The following is an 18,781-nucleotide window of genomic DNA, read 5'->3' as shown; positions in this document are numbered from 1 at the left end:
GCTGTGTGTCAACAAAGTATATAATCGATGTGTCATCAACGTAATCAATATGTAGTCATAACCACCCACGTAGTTACAATGTGTGTTTGTGAGACAGCTGGGCCAAGCTACACAGACAACCAATGGAATATCCCAGCACCTTTTATTAAATCATGTTTAATATACTGTAACATTACCAATCATTATCAAGTCCAATTAACATAAAAGAAAACATGCAGTACCACTGAGAGAAAATTCTTGGACTCCACATTTTCTTTCCCTATCCACCCATCTATTTTTCAAAGGACTCCATATTCTAGAGAGGGAGAGAGATGAGCCAGTAAAGGTCAGCGGCTCATTTGAAGTCTTCAGCTCCGTGAAATCAGGAGCACTTAGAGCCCAGCCTGGTGTTAATGGAGCATCATGGGAGCAGCTATCCGTCCGCCTCTGATCCAGTCATTAACCCTGATTAATGACACCCCCCCTCCACACACACACACAAAGACACACCATCGGCAACCCATGCCCATCTCCTAGTCTCAGCATGCTCTTTCTAATAAAGCTGATATTGTGGTGTCCCAGTCAGCCTCAGTAATGTATGCAAAGGTCATGAGGAGGAGACAGGATGGGGCAGTGGTGGGGAGAGGTTGATGGGGTCTTTGTATTTTCAATACTAGCCTTTTCAATCAGTGATACTACATAAAACAAATATAATCAACCATGTCATTGCACTAGCGTAATTGAATGACGTCCTGGTGTAAGATTCCAGCTGGTTGATAAGTTGTAAAATAGTTGTAATAGCTTGTGACTAGGCTATATAAAGATTTTGCCAAAATAAATTAAAATAAATATCAATAATAATTGTCACATAAAACAGATAGATGCAACGAAATGTGTTGTTTTACAGGTTCAGCCATAGTAGTACAGCACACCTGTAGCAAATTAGGGTTAAGTGCATTGCTCAAGGGCACATCGGCAGATGTTTCACCATGTCGGCTCAGATAGTTGAACCAGCAACCCTTCGGTTACTGGCCCAACACTCTAACCGCTAGGCTACCAGCCACCCTTCAAGACTAGACTGTGGAGTGTGTGAATGTGACAGTAGACTGTAAAGGTCTAGTTTAAAGACTTGCTTGTCTGAGCATGAAAGGGCTGTATGAAAGTGTGGTTGTGACCCGGTTCTTCCTACTTCTGTCTGGCTGGCAGTGACAGATGCATCCGGAGCCGGGTTCTGCCCTGCAGCACTGACGGAAATGGGACAGCAGAGGGAGGATAGAGAACCAGAGCATGAGAGGAAGCAGTGGCACAGCCCGTCCGCGGCCAGGCAGGGGACGCCAGCCAAGGGTACGACACTGTGAAACACACCAGCCGGGGCCACAAGCACCAGTCACTTCCAGACAGAAAGACACATAAGAATAACTCACAACTGAACCGGAGTTTAGCAAGAGCTTTTTTTCTTCTCTTTTTTGATTGCCCTTTTGTATCTGCCAAGGGCATGCATGGCTGTATGTAGCCTCGCTACTTTTATAGCCTCGCTACTGTATATAGCCTGTCTGTTTACTGTTGTTTTATTTCTTTACCTACCTATTGTTCACCTAATACCTTTTTTGCACTATTGGTTAGAGCCTGTAAGTAAGCATTTCACTGTAATTCACTGTTGTATTTGGCGCACGTGACACAAACTTTGATTTGATTTGTTCTCCATACGTTGGTATTACCTTAAGGATACAGCTGTTTAAATGGAGAGCATTCAAGAACCCGTTGACCTTAAAACCACTGTAATTATACATCATTTTGTACTGTGCCCATCACTGACTCCAACACTGGGTGTCTCTGTGTCACATCATACACAGTACCACAGCATTAGGGTAAAGGTCATCTCGGTTAACCCAGAACTAAAATCTGGCGTAATTTGGTCAGATGTGTTTACGTAGTCTGTCCACGAGAGATTTGGATAAAGGCATCTACAATGGTGACTATTTTGTTGCAAGGGTACATGGAGAAAAGGAGATAAGGTCTGAAATAGTACTGAAAGTGGCTGGGTAATTCTAAAGCCTCTCATATAGGACACTGGAGTGTGTCCTCTTGAAAACAAGAGTCCTGAGGTAGGGGTTAACTTGAGACCACGTAGCAAATCACAGTGTGAGGACCAGACTTCAATTCAACTTCAATTAGAGTAGGCAGCAGACAGACAGCAGCACATCCCTACACCAAGAAATAATAACGTTGAGCTCAAATTGGAAAAAGGAAACGACCTTAAGGTGCTGTGTGTATGTACTGTGATAATGAGAATGCATGTGACGTGTACAAGCCATGGAGCAGGGGCTACATTATTGGTATTCCTATAATGACTCCCTAACCATCCCTCTGCAAAAACATATCTGCCTGCATGGACACACAGAAATGCACAGATGTGGAAACACAGGCAGGAGTATAGACACCATCTGCATGTACACACATAGACAATGACACAGGGACACACATACATGAACCTCATCACCCCCCACCCACAAGCCATCTTTTCAACAGCCTGATACATTTCACTTTCAGATGCACTCAATGCAGACGGGTCAATCAATAAATCCAATCTATTTTATGTCCTTTTTATGTCAGCAGTTGTCACAAAGTGCTTTACCGATACCCAGCCTCAGACCCCAAAGAACAAACAATGCAGATGTAGAAGCACAGTGGCTTGGAAAAACTCCTTAGAAGGTAGGAACCTAGGAAGAAACCTAGAGAGGAACCAGGCACAGAGGGGTGGCCAGTCCTCTTCTGTCTGTATTGGGTGGAGATTTAAGAGGCCATTAAGGCCTGTTTCAAGATGATGGTCCCACAGGATAATAACACTCATTTACCAGTACACGTCAATCATATAAGCTCAATGCTTTCTCTTCCTCTTCATATTCATAGTTGAAAGCAATCAAAGTCAGTGGGGAGACTTCTGCCTCTGTTGAGATGATGCCAGAGGGTCCTTCTAAAATAACTGCACCCTGTGTGAGATCATGATAGTCAAACTCCGGAAACTTGTGACTGTGTAAACCCCTTCAGCCTTCATGGAGCTGTGGCACAAAGTAGGTCTGATTTAATGACATCTTAACTCACTCGGGGTCCTCATTCCATGATTCTAAAGAGGATGTTGATCTTGAGGATGTCTTAGCAAAGTAACACCAAGGACAACATGAAAATGTTTCTTTACCTAACTGTAAAGAAGGTGTAGAGCAGGTATTCCCAAACCCCCTGGGTGATTCACGTGATTCACATTTCCTCAGCCACAGTGTGTTATATGTGCAAAAGTAATATCTCACAACTCAATGAAACCTTCACTCTTGCGCAGACATTTAGAAACAAAACATGCCAACATAAAAAAAATAAGTCACTGGAGTTTTTTGAGCAAGAATTATGATGACTTTCGAGTAGTAAGACATGTATAAAAGCAACAGATAATGTACCATTAATAAGAAGGGGCTAGAAGCGTCTTATATGGTGAGCTACCGAGTGGCTAGGACAGGCAAGACCCATACTATTGTGGAAGACTTCATTCTTCCTGCTGCTGCGGATATGGCTGGGACAATGCTGGGGGAAAAGGCCCAAAAAACTATACAGACAATGCCTTCATCAAACAACACTGTTTTACGACGCATCAGTGACATGGAAGGAGATGTTTTGAAACAATTAATGGCGCAAAAGCCATGACAGGGAGACATAGTGGAGTGGTAACGTGCATGCAAGCAGTTGCTCCCGACACCACTTGGTTACACTGCAGCATCCACCGAGAGGCTCTTGCTGCCAAGGAAATGCCTGACAGCTTGAAAGAGGTTTTGGACACTACAGTGAAAATGGTTAACTTTGTTAAAGCAAGGCCCCTGAACTCTCGTGTATTTTCTGCACTATGCAATGATATGGACAGCAACCGTGTAATGCTTTTACAACATACAGAAGTGTGCTGGTTATCAAGGGACAAAGTATTGACACGTTTTGTTTAATTGCGAGGCGAGCTTAAAGTTTTCTTTACTGACCATCATTTTAACTTGTCTGACCGCTTGCCTGATGACGAGATTCTCACACGACTGGCCCATCTGAGTGATGTTTTTTCTCGACTGAATGATCAGAATCTAGGATTTCAGGGACTCCGCAACTATATTCAATGTGCTGGACAAAATTGAGGCTATGACTAAGAAGTTGGAGCTCTTCTCTGTCTGCATTAACAAGGACAACATACGGGTCTTTCCATCATTGTATGATTTTTTTGCGTGCAAATGAACTCAAGCTTACGGACAATGTCAAAATGTGATATAGCAAAGCACCTGAGTGAATTGGGTGCACAAATACGCACGTACATTCCTGAAACGGATGACACAAACAACTGGATTCGTTATCTCTTTCATGCCCTGCCTCCAGTTGTCACGATCGTCTAATTAATTAATGGACCAAGGCGCAGAGTACGTAGAGTTCCACATTTTTATTAAATGAAACTCACAAAAACATTAAAGAGCAACGACATGTGACGTTCTGTAAAGCTCACAGGCATCAACATGAAAACAAGATCCCACAAAAACCAGTGGGGAAATGGCTGCCTAAATATGATCCCCAATTAGAGACAACGATAAACAGCTGCCTCTGATTGGGAACCATACCAGGCCAACATAGAAATAAATGCACTAGATCACCCACCCTAGTCACACCCCGACCTAACCAAAATAGAGACTAAAAAGACTCTCTATGGTCAGGGCGTGACACCAGTCCATTTACCGATATCTGAACAAGAGAGCATCATTGAAATTGCAATAAGCTATTCTGTGAAAATTGAATTTAATCAGAAGCGACTGCCAGATTTATGGATTGGGCTGCGCTCAGAGTATCCTGCCATGGCAAATCGCGCTGTTAAGACACTGATGCCCTTTGCAACCACATACCTATGTGAGAGTGGATTATCAGGCCATCACTAGCATGAAAACTAAATACAGACACAGACTGTGTGTGGAAAATGATTTAAGACTGAGACTTTCTCCAATACAACCCAACTATGCAGAGTTATGTGCATCCTTTCAAGCACACCCTTCTCATTAATCTGTGGTGAGTTATTCACAATTTTCGATGAACAAATAAGGTTTTATATGTAAGATGGTTAAATAAAGAGCAAAATGATTGATTATTATTATATTACTATTTGTGCCTTGGTCCTATAAAAGCTCTTTGTCACTTCCCACAAGCCGGGTTGTGACAAAAACACACACTCATTCTTATGTTTAATAAATGTATTGTATAGTGTGTGTGTGGCAGGCTTACAATTATGGCAAAAAAACAACAATTGAGAGTGCGCTGACCCTGGTGCTAGAAGGGGCATGCAGCTGGAGGTTGAATGTTTGAAGGGGTAAGGGAATATAGGAGGTTGAGAACCACTGGTCTAGAGCACAGAAAATCCATGTAGTAAAAGACCAGAAAATGGCCATTGACACACCACAGGGAAAGCTCTGATAGGCCCTTGTGACAAAGCCAAGCCAGTCCAGAGTAGATAATGCAATATGCTATAAGGTTACATGCTGTAATCACATTACAACTACATACTGCAATTTATTGACGCATGGCAACATTGGGTAAATGGGAAGCCCAACTTATTGATGCTAGGTGCTATTTGTGTTCTTTTTTTCCTGTTTAAAAAAGTTCGGGAAATTTTACTCACTTTTTCTCCCCAATTTCATGATATCCAATTATGATCTTGTCTCATCACCTCAACTCCCCAACGGGCTCGGGAGAGGCAAAGGTCAAGTCAAGCGTCCTCCGAAACATGACCCGCCAAACCGCACTTCTTTACACCCGCCCCGCTTAACCCAGTATCCAGCCGCAGCAATGTGCCAGAGGAAACACCGTTCAACTGACGACTGAAGTTAGCCTGCAGGCGCCCGGCCCACCGCAAGAGGTCGGTAGTGATGCCTCATGCCTCAAGCAGTGCCTTAGACCGCTGAGCCACTCGTGAGGCCCCGTTTGGAGAAATCCGCAATACTTGTATATCACTCACAGATTTTGCGATAAAACTTAAAGTATTTTAGGCTACATGGAAATAACATGAAGTAACATATTTAACATGGTACATCGAAATAGGCTTTCCGTCTCTTTCCGAAACATGGGAAAGGTACCAACACTTCTGTGTAGATGAAACTGATCTGTATACTGGACGTTATCATTCATCACATCCATTGAATATGCAATGGGGTCTCTCCGAGTTCAGGTTCTGGCTGTTTCAATGGTTTCCCAGAGCATCTAGGTCCAGTGCTCCAGCTACCCTCAATATTGAGTGACTGACATGTATGACTAGAGAATGTGTAACAGGCATAAACAAGTTTTAATGAACTATTCAATAAAAGTGCATCACTAAACAAATCCACTATATCTAGATCTATATATTTCTGAAGGGGAGTAGGCCCAATTGTGTTACAAATCACCGTTTTTTTGTTGTTCAGTCCTGGCCATGGAGACATGTAATAACTGTTCAACAGCGGGGAGTGTCCACTGAAAAGGCCTTTATTCAGAAATTATAGGCCCAACATGGATTTAATTCATCAATATGACTGGCGCAATCACAGACCTAATCCATCAATACAACGACTGTGATAAAGTGTCTGCAGTAGAATGATTCCCTGACAGAGTGGAGAGAAATAACAGTGGACTATTTAAAACCTTTTCAACAAGGCTGGTAGCCTAGCGGTTAGGAGCGTTGGGCCAGTAACCGAAATGTCGCTATTTAGAATCCATGAGCCGACTAGGTGAAAAATATATCGATGTGCCCTTGAGCAAGGCACTTAACCCTGATTGCTCCTGTAAGTCGCCCTGGATAAGAGCGTCTGCTAAATGACTAAAATGTTATTGTAACCAAAGTAGATGGGGATGGATTGGTGTTACAATCTCACCAACACTGTAGGCTTCAACCAGTTTGATTGTGCTCTGTGACCTGAGGAGGACTTTGCATTGACTAGCTATGAACAGCGGCTTTGCAGTGAGCCTTGTAGTTTCAAGCATGACTGAGGACAACTACAGACCAGGGCTTATCATGTTTGTGTTTGGGTTGTTACTGTGGTTTGCTGGCACCAGCTTGGCTTGCTATCGCTGAGCCACAACAAAGACCATCTGCACTGCCAGCTCAAGCTCTCAAAAAAATACTATATTTGCATACAGAACCAAGAACTATACATTTCACACATCCACCAGCCTCAACCCCTCTCCAGTGTGTGATTTTACAGGGGGCACTGCTGCTGTAGTTGCAGGCATCCAAGGGAGACAAGAGCTTTTAAGGGCCTTTTTGGCTCTTGAATAACTATTTGGGTGAGGAACTGTTGGCCAGCTCCATGCTTTCAAATCATCATGGTTGCTGACTCAAAAAGCAAGGAGCTGTCCACCAACTGGTGGCACAGAAATGGCTGTTTTGACATAGGTAGACGTGATGAGAGATCTAAGGAAAGTCATAGTACAAATAGTATGATCTCTGTGAATAGAATTCTTGCAATGACTCCCTTGGGTTATAGGCTCTCTGGACAGGCGAGGCTACACATTACTTCTGCACAGTGACGGCTCACATGGCCACTGGACAGAGCAACACTGGAGTGATGCCATGGGTCAATTTATTGCTTTAATTAAAGCAATTCATTAAGATCCACAGATTCAATAAAATGTGGATGTGATTTTGATAACTGGCTAAGAGAGGGACCGAGGAAATGTTATGTTTTAAAGTTGATCAGCTATGTGAACCGTAGTCACTTAGCAACCACCAGGTGCTCTACCTTGCACCTTAGAGACTGCTGCCCTATGTACATAGTCAATGAACACTGGTCATTTCAATAATGTTTACATACTATTTTACACCACATTATATGTATATACTGTATTCTAGTCATGGATCCTCCTATATAACTACTGCTGTACACACCTTTTCTATTCTTATAATGTCCATACAGTCTTTACACACCATTATATATATAGGACTATATTTTTACTCTGAACACTGACATTGTTCATTCTGATATTTCTTCATTTCTTTCTTTTTACTTTTTGTTTTATGTGTGTATTGTTTTGTATTGCTATGCATTACTGCACTGTTGGAGCTAGAAGCATTTAGCTGCACCTACGATAACATCTGCAAATCTGTGTATGCGACAAAGAAACTTTGATTTGAAATTATACATATTTTACACTTGTGCGCATTTTGTACGCATTTTACGACATACTTGTTGGTGTTCATTGGCTGTAGGTAAAGCGATACATTCCAAGTAACACTCACCTTATAATGTCATCGTTGTGACCCAGGTAAAACTTCTGAGTGTGTTCTCTGGTATTGTAAACCACGCCGACTCCAGCCACGAAATAGACCACTTCTTTCCCAGCGGTGTAGTACAGGTTGTTTCGGCATTGATGCCCTCTGTACCCGTAGATCCATTCTAATCTCAATTGGCAACGCGGAGCAGTCCGATCCGCCATTATATTTGACAACTTGTTTCTTTTGTGAATTATTCCACTCTAAAGTAGGCTACACGACAACAGGGACCGCAGACATGCATATGCAAAGTTTATGGAAAACTCACTGATAAAATTAGAAAAATCCTAACAGATGACATTTTCCTGTAGTCCAGGCTATCGATTTTAAAATTCATTCCCGCATTCTACAGCAGATGTGCACATTGCGTTTTGAAGAACTACCAGCAAGGACACGACACCACACACCTCAGGTCTATTCATAATTTTTGCTTTTAAAAACTGTGTTGCCTGAATGGTTACTATGTTAGGCTACTCTTAGAGACTGTGAATTAATGCATTATTTTCATCATAAAAATATGTTTTCACTCTTACCATGATGTCTTACTAAAATTAATTTACTCCGCATTAAATGCTATTTTATATGTATTTAAAATGGGTTCCTTTTCAAATGACAACGAAAACAGAAGAACTGGCCAAATAAACAAACAGCAAATGAACACAATTGCTAGAGGATTCGGCTGCTGCTGAAATATAATCCGGACACTAATCCTCAACTGTAACACCAGCCATAGTTACTACGGTTTTATACAATTCCCAAGACAATAACTAACAACTAAACATTTCAATCAAACAAACACGTAGAAAATAGGGCGAATATGCAATCTGTCTGTCGTCAATTGACAAATCTGGTTTAAGTAAATCCAAGAGTCGAAGTATTGTGAGGAATTACGGATTTTCACTGCAAATCACTCCGACAGAGTGCAAACTGTCTGACAGCCACAGCTGGTTCGCCGCTGTCAGAGTGAAGGCGCCCCAAAATGCAAATTATATGATAACTTCCGTGCAGAGGCAAACAATCTATGGGTTTCAAAACACAGTCGCTCACCGCGCGACTCCGTCGCATCTCCTGCATCTCAAATGGATTGATGAAAATAGGGATTCCGGGCGGCAAGCGACAGAAGCCTATTACTCATAAGGGCGAATGACAGGCGATGCCTATGATAAACCGGGGTGGAAAACTGAGCAGAGGTCTAGTACTGTGTTATTCATTGCGTATTAATATTAATGTAGTAACGTAATGGAGACTTTCCCCATAAAGTATTTAGCGTAATATTTTTCAGAACAGCCTCTCTCTATTTTCGAAATGCTATTACCACGTCGCTCTGCGAGCCACCCCTGCCCTGCCGCCGACGTTAAGGGGCCAGCTGCACAGGTTTATGGGTATTGATGTATTTATGTCTGTGGCATCCCCTCTCTCATTGGTCCAAAACATTGAAAACTACAACTACCAGTCAGCAGTGCTAAAGCGCTATCCAAGGTCCTGAAGACCTAAAGATACAACAAAACATCGGTTAGCTATGAAAACAGAATGGCAGCTTCTGCGATCAGCAATAATTGAGTAAATTCATATGATAGAAATGTACTTTGATTTAATCATTATTTTAGGCACTAATTAAAATAAAGGCATTACACTGAATAGGAACTGACTGAATCGAATAGCAACTGATAAATGTTTTTTGTAACAAGTTGGATAGTCGATGATATTGGAGTTCAATCGCGAATAGGAAACTAAATTGGATGTAATAATTTAGCCTGAATAATATTAATATCAGGATTTATCAAATTGGAGAGAGTTGAACCAAAGGGAGTCCTCAACACACATGTGATACTTTAGATCATACACAGATGCATTCTAGAACGGAATATCTATTGGATCCATGGCTCTCAAAACTGAACACCAGTAGCCTATGCTACATTTTCTGTAAAAGGTTTAACAACCATAACCCCTTACTTATTATTCATATGCCACTCTTTGACTGGGGCGGTAGGTAGCCTTGTGGTTAGAGTGTTGGGCCAGTAACAGAAAGGTTGCTGGATTGAATCCCCAAGCTGACAAGGTAAAAACCTGTCATTCTGCCCCTAAACAAGGCAGTAGGCCGTCATTGTAAATACGAATTTGTTCTTAACTGACTTGCCTAGTTAAATAAAGGTTTTTAAAAAAATCCCTTACATGTTTATATATGGAACAAGAGGTCTTTCTAGATGGAAGCTGAACTCTTGGAATGGATGTTATGTAGATTGTTCTCAAATGCTAAGTAGAGCATGCCATTGCCAGCCCCTTAGACAGCCCCTTAGACAACGGTGACAGACTTTACTGGAGAGCCAGCGCAATCTACCGTGCCATTCTTAGGGCCTCATATAGGGCTCTCTGTGCATATGTTGCGAGTGAGAGGAGTTGGCTGAATTAATATTCTTCTTGCACACTAACAGTCATGTTCACAAAGACCTTGACTGACAACTCCCATGGGACTCTAGCGGCTTACCGATTCCTCAACATAGCAACTGCTCGAGGTTTGTATTACTGCTCCACCCAACCCAAGATCTGCTTGTGCTTAGCCAACTCCTCTGACATTTGTTGCCATGCACGCCATCAAGCATGGATGGTATGAGAATTATTGATAGAGGCATTGGATAAAGCACAAAAGGAACTGGCTATAACCTATAATATACAGTAAGGTACATTATTGGCACCCTTGATAAAGATGAGCAAAATATACTATAAAATAATTACAATACAAATACAGAGCTATATTGTATGCTAAAAAAAAGGTACAATTATATTATTTTATACTAATACAATTGCTATTATTCATTGTATACAGTCTTTTTTCTTGGCTTTATCAAGGGTGCCAATAATCTGATCTGACTGTATACCATACTATGCCCCAACCAGCCTGACCTTAGCATCAGAATAAGCTTCTATATCACTGCGAAGCTTAATCTAACGATGACAACTGTTCATGTTGTCATGGTGCTGGGAGGGAGACAAAGCACTTGTTATACTTCCTTATGGTTTATAATTTAGTTGATGGCCTAATGTTACTTTGTTATAATACATAATCCCCTCCCTCACTCCTCTAACCAGGGCATGCTGGGTGATTCTGTAAAAATAAGAGATGTTCTATGTTTGTGGTTTATTTCATGCACTATTTGTGTGCTATCAAGCATCTAATTAAGTATTAGACAAGACTACTGTCTTGAATCCTGCCTCATATTCCTTGTGACTAGTAAAATAAAAAATACTACAGATGCACAAAGTAATTGCATGTCACTGTTTGAATTGATGCAGTGGATAACTAGTTTCAAACTGTATTGATTTGTTGAGCACATGAATCCAAATGTGTATTCTTGGGTCTCGACCCCGCCCTGTGTAACTGGCTACTGGACTTCCTGACGGGCCGCCCCCAGGTGGTGAGGGTAGGTAACAACATCTCCACCCCGCTGATCCTCAACACTGGGGCCCCACAAGGGTGCGTTCTGAGCCCTCTCCTGTACTCCCTGTTCACCCACGACTGCGTGGCCATGCATGCCTCCAACTCAATCATCAGTGGTAGGCAGTGGTAGGCTTGATTACCAACAACGACGAGACGGCCTACAGGGAGGAGGTGAGGGCCCTCGGAGTGTGGTGTCAGGAAAATAACCTCACACTCAACGTCAACAAAACAAAGGAGATGATTGTGGACTTCAGGAAACAGCAGAGGGAGCACCCCCCTATCCACATCGATGGGACAATAGTGGAGAGGGTAGTAAGTTTGAAGTTCCTCGGCGTACACATCACGGACAAACTGAATTGGTCCACCCACACAGACAGCGTCATGAAGAAGGCGCAGCAGCGCCTCTTCAACCTCAGGAGGCTGAAGAAATTCGGCTTGTCACCAAAAGCACTCACAAACTTCTACAGATGCACAATCGAGAGCATCCTGTCGGGCTGTATCACCGCCTGGTACGGCAACTGCTCCTCCCACAACCGTAAGGCTCTCCAGAGGGTAGTGAGGTCTGCACAACGCATCACCGGGGGCAAACTAGCTGCCCTCCAGGACACCTACACCACCCGATGTCACAGGAAGGCCATAAAGATCATCAAGGACAACAGCCACCCAAGCCATTGCCTGTTCACCCCGCTATCATCCAGAAGGCGAGGTCAGTACAGGTGCATCAAAGCAAGGACCGAGAGACTGAAAAACAGCTTCTATCTCAAGGCCATCAGACTGTTAAACAGCCACCACTAACATTGAGTGGCTGCTGCCAACACACTGACTCAACTCCAGCCACTTTATTAATGGGAATTGATGGAAATTGAAGTAAAATATATCACTAGCCACTTTAAACAATGCTACTTAATATAATGTTTACATACCCTACATGAATCATCTCGTGCATATACTGTACTCTATATCATCTACTGCATCTTTATGTAATACATGTATCGCTAGCCACTTTAATCTATGCCACTTTGTTTACATACCCTACATTACTCATCTCATATGTATATACTGTACTCGATACCATCTACTGCATCTTGCCTATGCCGTTCTGTACCATCACTCATTCATATATCTTTATGTACATATTCTTTATCCCTTTACACTTGTGTGTATAAGGTAGTATTGGTAGTTGGTTATTACTGCATTGATGGAACTAGAAGCACAAGCATTTAGCTACACTCGCATTAACATCTGCTAACCATGTGTATGTGACAAATACATTTGATTTGATTGCAGTGCAAGATTTTTGATTGACAGGAGATACCTGGTTGTCAGGGTTGACAGAACAGACCTATCTACACAGTGTACAAAACATTAGGAACACCTTCCTAATATTGAGTTGCACCCCCCTTTGCCCTCAGAACAGCCTCAATTCATCGGGGCATGGACTTTACAAGGTGTTGAAAGCATTCCACAGGGATGCTGGCCCATGTTGACTCCATTGCGTCCCACAGTTGTGTCAAGTTGGCTGGAAGTCCTTTAGGTGGTGGACCATTCTCGATACACACAGGAAACTGTTGACCGGTGCGCCTGGCACCTACTACGATACCATGTTCAAAGCCACTTCAATCTTTTGTCTTGCCCATTCCCCCTCTGAATGGCATACATACACAATCCACGTCTCAATTGTCTCAAAGCGTAAAACATATTCTTTAACCTGTCTCCCCTTTCTCTACACTGTTTGAAGTGGATTTAACAGGTGACATTAATAAAGTATCTTAGCTTTCACTTTGATTCACCTGGTCAGTCTGTCGTGGAAAGAGCAGTTCCTAATGTTTTGTACCCTCAGTGTATAATGTCCTTGTGTGAAGGGCAGTCTGAGTTCTCCGTTTACTGGTACTCTTGCGCCCTCTTGTGATAGAAGTGATGACGGAACGTCTCTGCTCTCTCCCAATACGAGAGATACGGGAGCATAGTTCATCTGATCATCTAAAAAACAAACAAATATATCTATATATATCCCATACTCGTGTCCCCTCAGGTTGGCTGTTAGATTACTCAGAGGTGATAGAAAACTCTGCCAATGGGGTTACTTTGATGTTTAGTAGCCAAATTATAATCTGTAAACACTGAGTCTTCTTTGTGGTCTCCTTTCATTCATGGTCATTGCTAAGAAAGGATTTCTAAATTAAAACAAAATGGTTAAGAACTATGGTCCGATTATTTTACTCTCAGTTTTAATCATAGAGGATTCTCAAGCCTCACCCTAGATAGTCTTGCAAGGTCAAACACGGTATTCTCGCATTCGTTTAGAGGCAAGCTTCACCCATATCCCCCAAAACGGACCAACCTAAATCCTGATGTTTCTAGAGGGGATAGAAGTGGTCAATTTAATAGGCCACCTGTAATCTCAATAATCTATGCCATTTTGAGTTTTAACATACCCGAAAATCAAACTCAGCACGCTAAGCCATTTTACCAAACTGTTGCCCATAGTGTTCTTTCGTCTCATATTAAAACAAATTAAAATGGCGTATTTGTATTTTTCCAGTGATATATTGTTTAGTTTTCTGCTAGCCTCTTATCCAGGCCTAGGTGTCTGGGAACGAGATATGCGTTCTGCAGAAATGTTCAACACTGGCTGCAAAATCTCCATAACGCCACTAGATGGTGCACACATTTAGGGGCAGTCAAAAATCTGTGTTGCCTAAATGAAGTCAAAGGAGACAGGATTTATTCTGCCATTAATTTCATTGTTACATCGTAATAGCTCTGTAATTGCTTGGTAAGTGTTGTTTTTTTAAATGAATGAGAACATAGTGCTTGCACTGAATGAGGCACGATTTCATGAAAATGTATTCAATCGTATAGAAGCAGTAATGACATGAGGAATTGTTGCTGATTTGGTGTGACGCTGTAGTACTGAAAACACAGAGACAGACATCATCTTAAAAGCAATTTAATGGATTTGCACATATTTAACAGAGAGGGCAAAGTCTACGGGTGCAGTTCCATCTACATGTGACAATGGTCCATATTAAACTACATACCTAGAGGCGTCGCTATGGCAAACAAGCTTTCTCCCATCGTGGCATTGATTGTGCAATATGAAGAAATATTTCATTACAATAGTTACAGTGACAGAGAAATGCACACTATTTATCAAATAGCTAGAGAATGTAGCAAAATGATAATATGCGGTGCTATAGCCAACAAGCAAGCAACCTTATTCCAGTATTTGCCTTAGAATCCACTTTTCTACTTAACAACAATGCTTAAAGTGTTTATTGTTTTGTACATCTAATTTTTATACTTTGTACTAAATATATTTTAAACATACATTATAATGCAACTCAAATACATAGGAAAACAATGTTTAATAATTTTTTGAAAAATGACAGAAATAAACCTTCATCTGTGTTGTAGTTCTTCATGGATATCCAACATTCTGACTGGTTTTAGTAATTACTTGAGCCCGAGCAGGTATAGGATTACATTTTACAATATTATGATCTTTTCATTCAAATGAATGTCATACTATGTTTTTGAGAAAAAGTGAGACTATATTGAAGCTTATAATGTTGTAGGGCTTGTTATTAGTAAGTGAAATGAAACGTTTTTTTAATAGTTTGTTATACACAAGTTATACACACAGTTCAAAGCACCGCTGACTTTGCTTTTCAACCGCAGAAGAATGCAAGTCATCTTTCAATGATAGCCTCACAAAACTGAGGACAGACCCTAGAAACTACATAGAATTACAAAAAGAACTGGGAAAAAAACAACAAAAGCAACAAGTGAAAAGCAGAGATGAAAGCAGGAAAAGAGAGAAAATAGAAAGAAATCTTAACTAGAAACCCTATCCTGTTTTTCAGCGGCGACTTCTGGATGGTTAACAATGGCAGCTGCCCAAAGCATCAAATCTACCTTAACATAATTGTTTGTCTTTTTTTGTGTTCCTTATCTTAAAAAAGAAAACACCATACTGTGGTCGACCTCTGAGCCCGGCTGTTGGATTGTTAGGCACAGAGTGTGGAGTTTTGGCTCTGAGCTTGCATGCTGGAGTCTCGCTTTAAGAGGAACAGGAGCAGGGGAGAGAAGAGAGAAGAGGAATGGCATTGAAGGGGCTGGGGAGGAGGATCTACTTCTTTTTGCTGAAAAGGCTGAAGCGTTTTTCTTTGTCTTTCTCGCGCTTGCCTGGGCTGGATTCGGTTGCCAGGGCAACAGAGGCGGGCAAGGTCTGGGCTCGGCTGGATGCGGGGGTGCTATGGCTGCTGGGGGTCATCTCGGTCTTATCAGAGGACGCAGCACTGGAGATGGCCTGCATCCACGAGTTCATCTCCTCCTGCGGCCCAGACGAGGATTTATCAGGACACACAACACAGATCACATCAATACAGCAACACTCAGACACCCACGTGATCCTCGTAAGAGACAAGGACTAAAGACAGCAAGGGATACACAACATTCACAGGAGGAAGATATTCTGTCATTCATGCACAATGTACAAATTAAAAGCTAAGCAAGCTTACGTCATCTTTGGCTTGGAAGAGATACTCATTCCCATCTGTAGCTCTGTAAAAGGAAAATAAAAACTTGAGTAATAAGTGAAGCTAACTACTATACTGTATGCAAGATCTCATCTTCTGATAATACAAGACACATAGGGAGCTATACAGCAAATAGTGCTCACTTCAGTTTGAACACATGCTTCTTCTTCTTGTAATCGAGGGCGATCTCACATGCAGCGTCCTTCAGGCTGATGGGGATCTCGCTGTGATAGGGGATGCCCTGGCTGGCACTCTTAATGTCTTTGTAGAAGCCCATTTCCCAGTTGTTGATCACACAATACACATTGTGCCAGGATCTGAAACCATAGGAAACACAGTTATCAGTCTGTTCAGCTAAATAAAATGTTGGCATTATTGTAAGGGGAAAGTATTTGGCATGAACATGTCCAGTAAGCATACATGTTAACTCCCCTATGTATTTATTTGGACAGTGAAGCGAAAACGTTTAATTTGGCTCTATACTCCAGCGTTTTGGATTTGAGATCAATTGTTTTATGAGGCGACAGTACACAATGTCACCTTTTATGGAAGGGTGTTTTCATATCTGTTTAGAAATGAAAGTGCTTTATGTATCTAGTTCCCTCATTTGAAGGTGCATATTTGGACAAATGCACTTGCAGTTTGTTTTGGTTGTGTTTCCGATTATGTCGTGCCCAATAAAAATGAATGGTAAATAATGTATTACAAATGTTATTGTAAATAAGAAAATAATTTGTTTCTGAACACTTCTACATTAATGTGGATGCTACCATGATTATGGATAATCATGAATGATTTGTGAATAATGATGAGTGAGAACGTTAGATGCAAAGACCATGCCCCCATGGTAGCATCCACATTAATGTAGAAGTGCTCAGAAACATATTCCATTCTTATTTACAATAAGCGACTCAAAAATGACACAATACACTATTTACCATTCATTTATATTGGGCAAAACAGCCGAAACACAACCAAAATAAACTGCAAATGCATCCAGCAAGTGTGTAGAGTCACAAGCTCAATGTAGTCAATGCGTGCTAGGAATATGGGACGAAATACTAAACTTTTGACTACATTTAATACACTATAAGTGAATTTGACTATGTATCACCTTAAAAATGGGGGGACAAGATACATAAAGTGCTTTCATTTCTAAACCGTGAAACAGATATGAAAATACCCTCAAATAAAAGGTGGCATCCTGTATTGTCGCCTATCAAATCCAAAATGCTGGAGTTTAGAGCCAAATTAAAAGATTTAGTGTATGTGAATTGTGTGTGTGAGTGTGTACCTGCTGGATGCCTTCTTGTTGTGACCCTCCCACTCATGTTTGCGGTGCAGGAGGCCTTCCATCTGGTTGACTGGGGTTGAGTCCAGGGACTTGGCCGGCAGCGTGGCAGCCTGGCTGGGCTTGCCCTTGCGTGCTGCACTGGGCGACCCGCCTGGGCTGGGCTCCGCCACCCCATTTACAATGTCACTTCCCTCCCCATTGTCCTGAGGTAGACAGAAACTGGTATTAGAGAAAGCTGGGGCTTGGTAGACAAAACACACATTGGGGCTAGAAATCAGAGAGTTGGCTTCATGCATAGCAGGATCAGAGGCTGTGTAGAAACATTCAGTACTTTCCCTTTGATTGCTATATTATATCACAATGGCTTTAAGACAAGTAAAGTTAAGTAGAAAGGGGTATTCTATACGTCTAGGCCTACTCTACTGTAAATGATACCCCCAAAAATATTTTCATCACAATATGTGTCCTTATTTCCATTTGATGAGTAAAACAGCCTCTGGGTAGGTATTTGTATAAATCAAAACAATGCCATTACACCAGCCTCAAATTTTTAAACGTGCCTCAATTTCACAATTATAGCCCAGCTTCATCATAAGATGAATGGCCGACACTGAACCCAAGAACTGAGTGTTTGTGCTATTCTTACATCATGTCTCAATCTCTGTGTCACCCACAGTGTCTCAGGTCTTAAGGTTCAGTGCCTGGAGTGAAACTTATCAAGTGTTTAACTCCATCTCAGTCTCTTTCTGACTCCTATCTCTAACCCTCTCACTCCATATCTCCAACATTGAGTGCCATCTACTTGGGACAGTTGATTTTCTTTACTTCTACACTAACTTGACTCTGATCAAACGACTCAATCCGACTGATTCATCATGAACCTCTCTGACTCCATCCGAATCTTGAGACGAACAGCCTCTAAAATGACTCACTTACACTAACTCACAGTTGGATTCACTCTCACTTATACTAACTCACTGTTTGACTAACTCAGATTCTGACCTATCTAAGCACAGTTAGGCTGAGACTTTGCAGATGCAGTAAAAATCAATTTATATAGATTCTGAGAAAAGCTGGGACCATACAGATTTAGAAGAGCTTTGGTTTATGGGATTGGTTAAAATGGGACCGGAGTCCAGCAGAGACAGCGAGAGAGATCATTTCAAAGACATGCACAGATCAGGGGTTAAGACATGCACACCACATTGCCACACCCACACAAAATATTG

The 18,781-nt window shown here is 41.7% G+C and overlaps 2 protein-coding genes across 4 annotated transcripts in view; both read right to left on the bottom strand.

Annotated features, from left to right (window-relative positions):
* The window catches only part of LOC115113136 (echinoderm microtubule-associated protein-like 6), a 91,717-nt gene extending 82,114 nt beyond the window's left edge, over window positions 1-9,603 (bottom strand). Inside the window, exon 1 of one of the 2 annotated variants that reach the window (XR_010461677.1) lies at window positions 8,249-9,603. Coding sequence is in view for 1 of the 2 variants with exons in the window: in XM_029640427.2 (XP_029496287.1) it covers window positions 8,249-8,445 (197 nt within the window). In the remaining variant the exon portion in view is untranslated. The remainder of the gene's footprint in view (window positions 1-8,248) is intronic. The other variant, XM_029640427.2, reaches the window with a different exon arrangement.
* Window positions 9,604-14,651: 5,048 nt separating this feature from the next.
* The window catches only part of LOC115113135 (spectrin beta chain, non-erythrocytic 1), a 131,692-nt gene continuing 127,562 nt past the window's right edge, over window positions 14,652-18,781 (bottom strand). For both annotated transcript variants that reach the window (XM_029640425.2, XM_029640424.2), the window contains 4 exons: window positions 17,553-17,755; window positions 16,402-16,575; window positions 16,241-16,283; window positions 14,652-16,053 (listed from right to left, as the gene is read on the bottom strand). In XM_029640425.2, the coding sequence (XP_029496285.1) occupies window positions 15,850-16,053; window positions 16,241-16,283; window positions 16,402-16,575; window positions 17,553-17,755 (624 nt within the window). In that variant the 3' untranslated portion in view covers window positions 14,652-15,849. The remainder of the gene's footprint in view (window positions 16,054-16,240; window positions 16,284-16,401; window positions 16,576-17,552; window positions 17,756-18,781) is intronic.

The sequence above is a fragment of the Oncorhynchus nerka genome, linkage group LG28 (genome assembly GCF_034236695.1).
Source record: "Oncorhynchus nerka isolate Pitt River linkage group LG28, Oner_Uvic_2.0, whole genome shotgun sequence".
Classification (NCBI taxonomy): Eukaryota; Metazoa; Chordata; class Actinopteri; order Salmoniformes; family Salmonidae; genus Oncorhynchus; species Oncorhynchus nerka.
The sequence above is the reverse complement of the archived record's forward strand: the minus strand, read 5'-3'. Positions and strand labels throughout refer to the sequence as shown.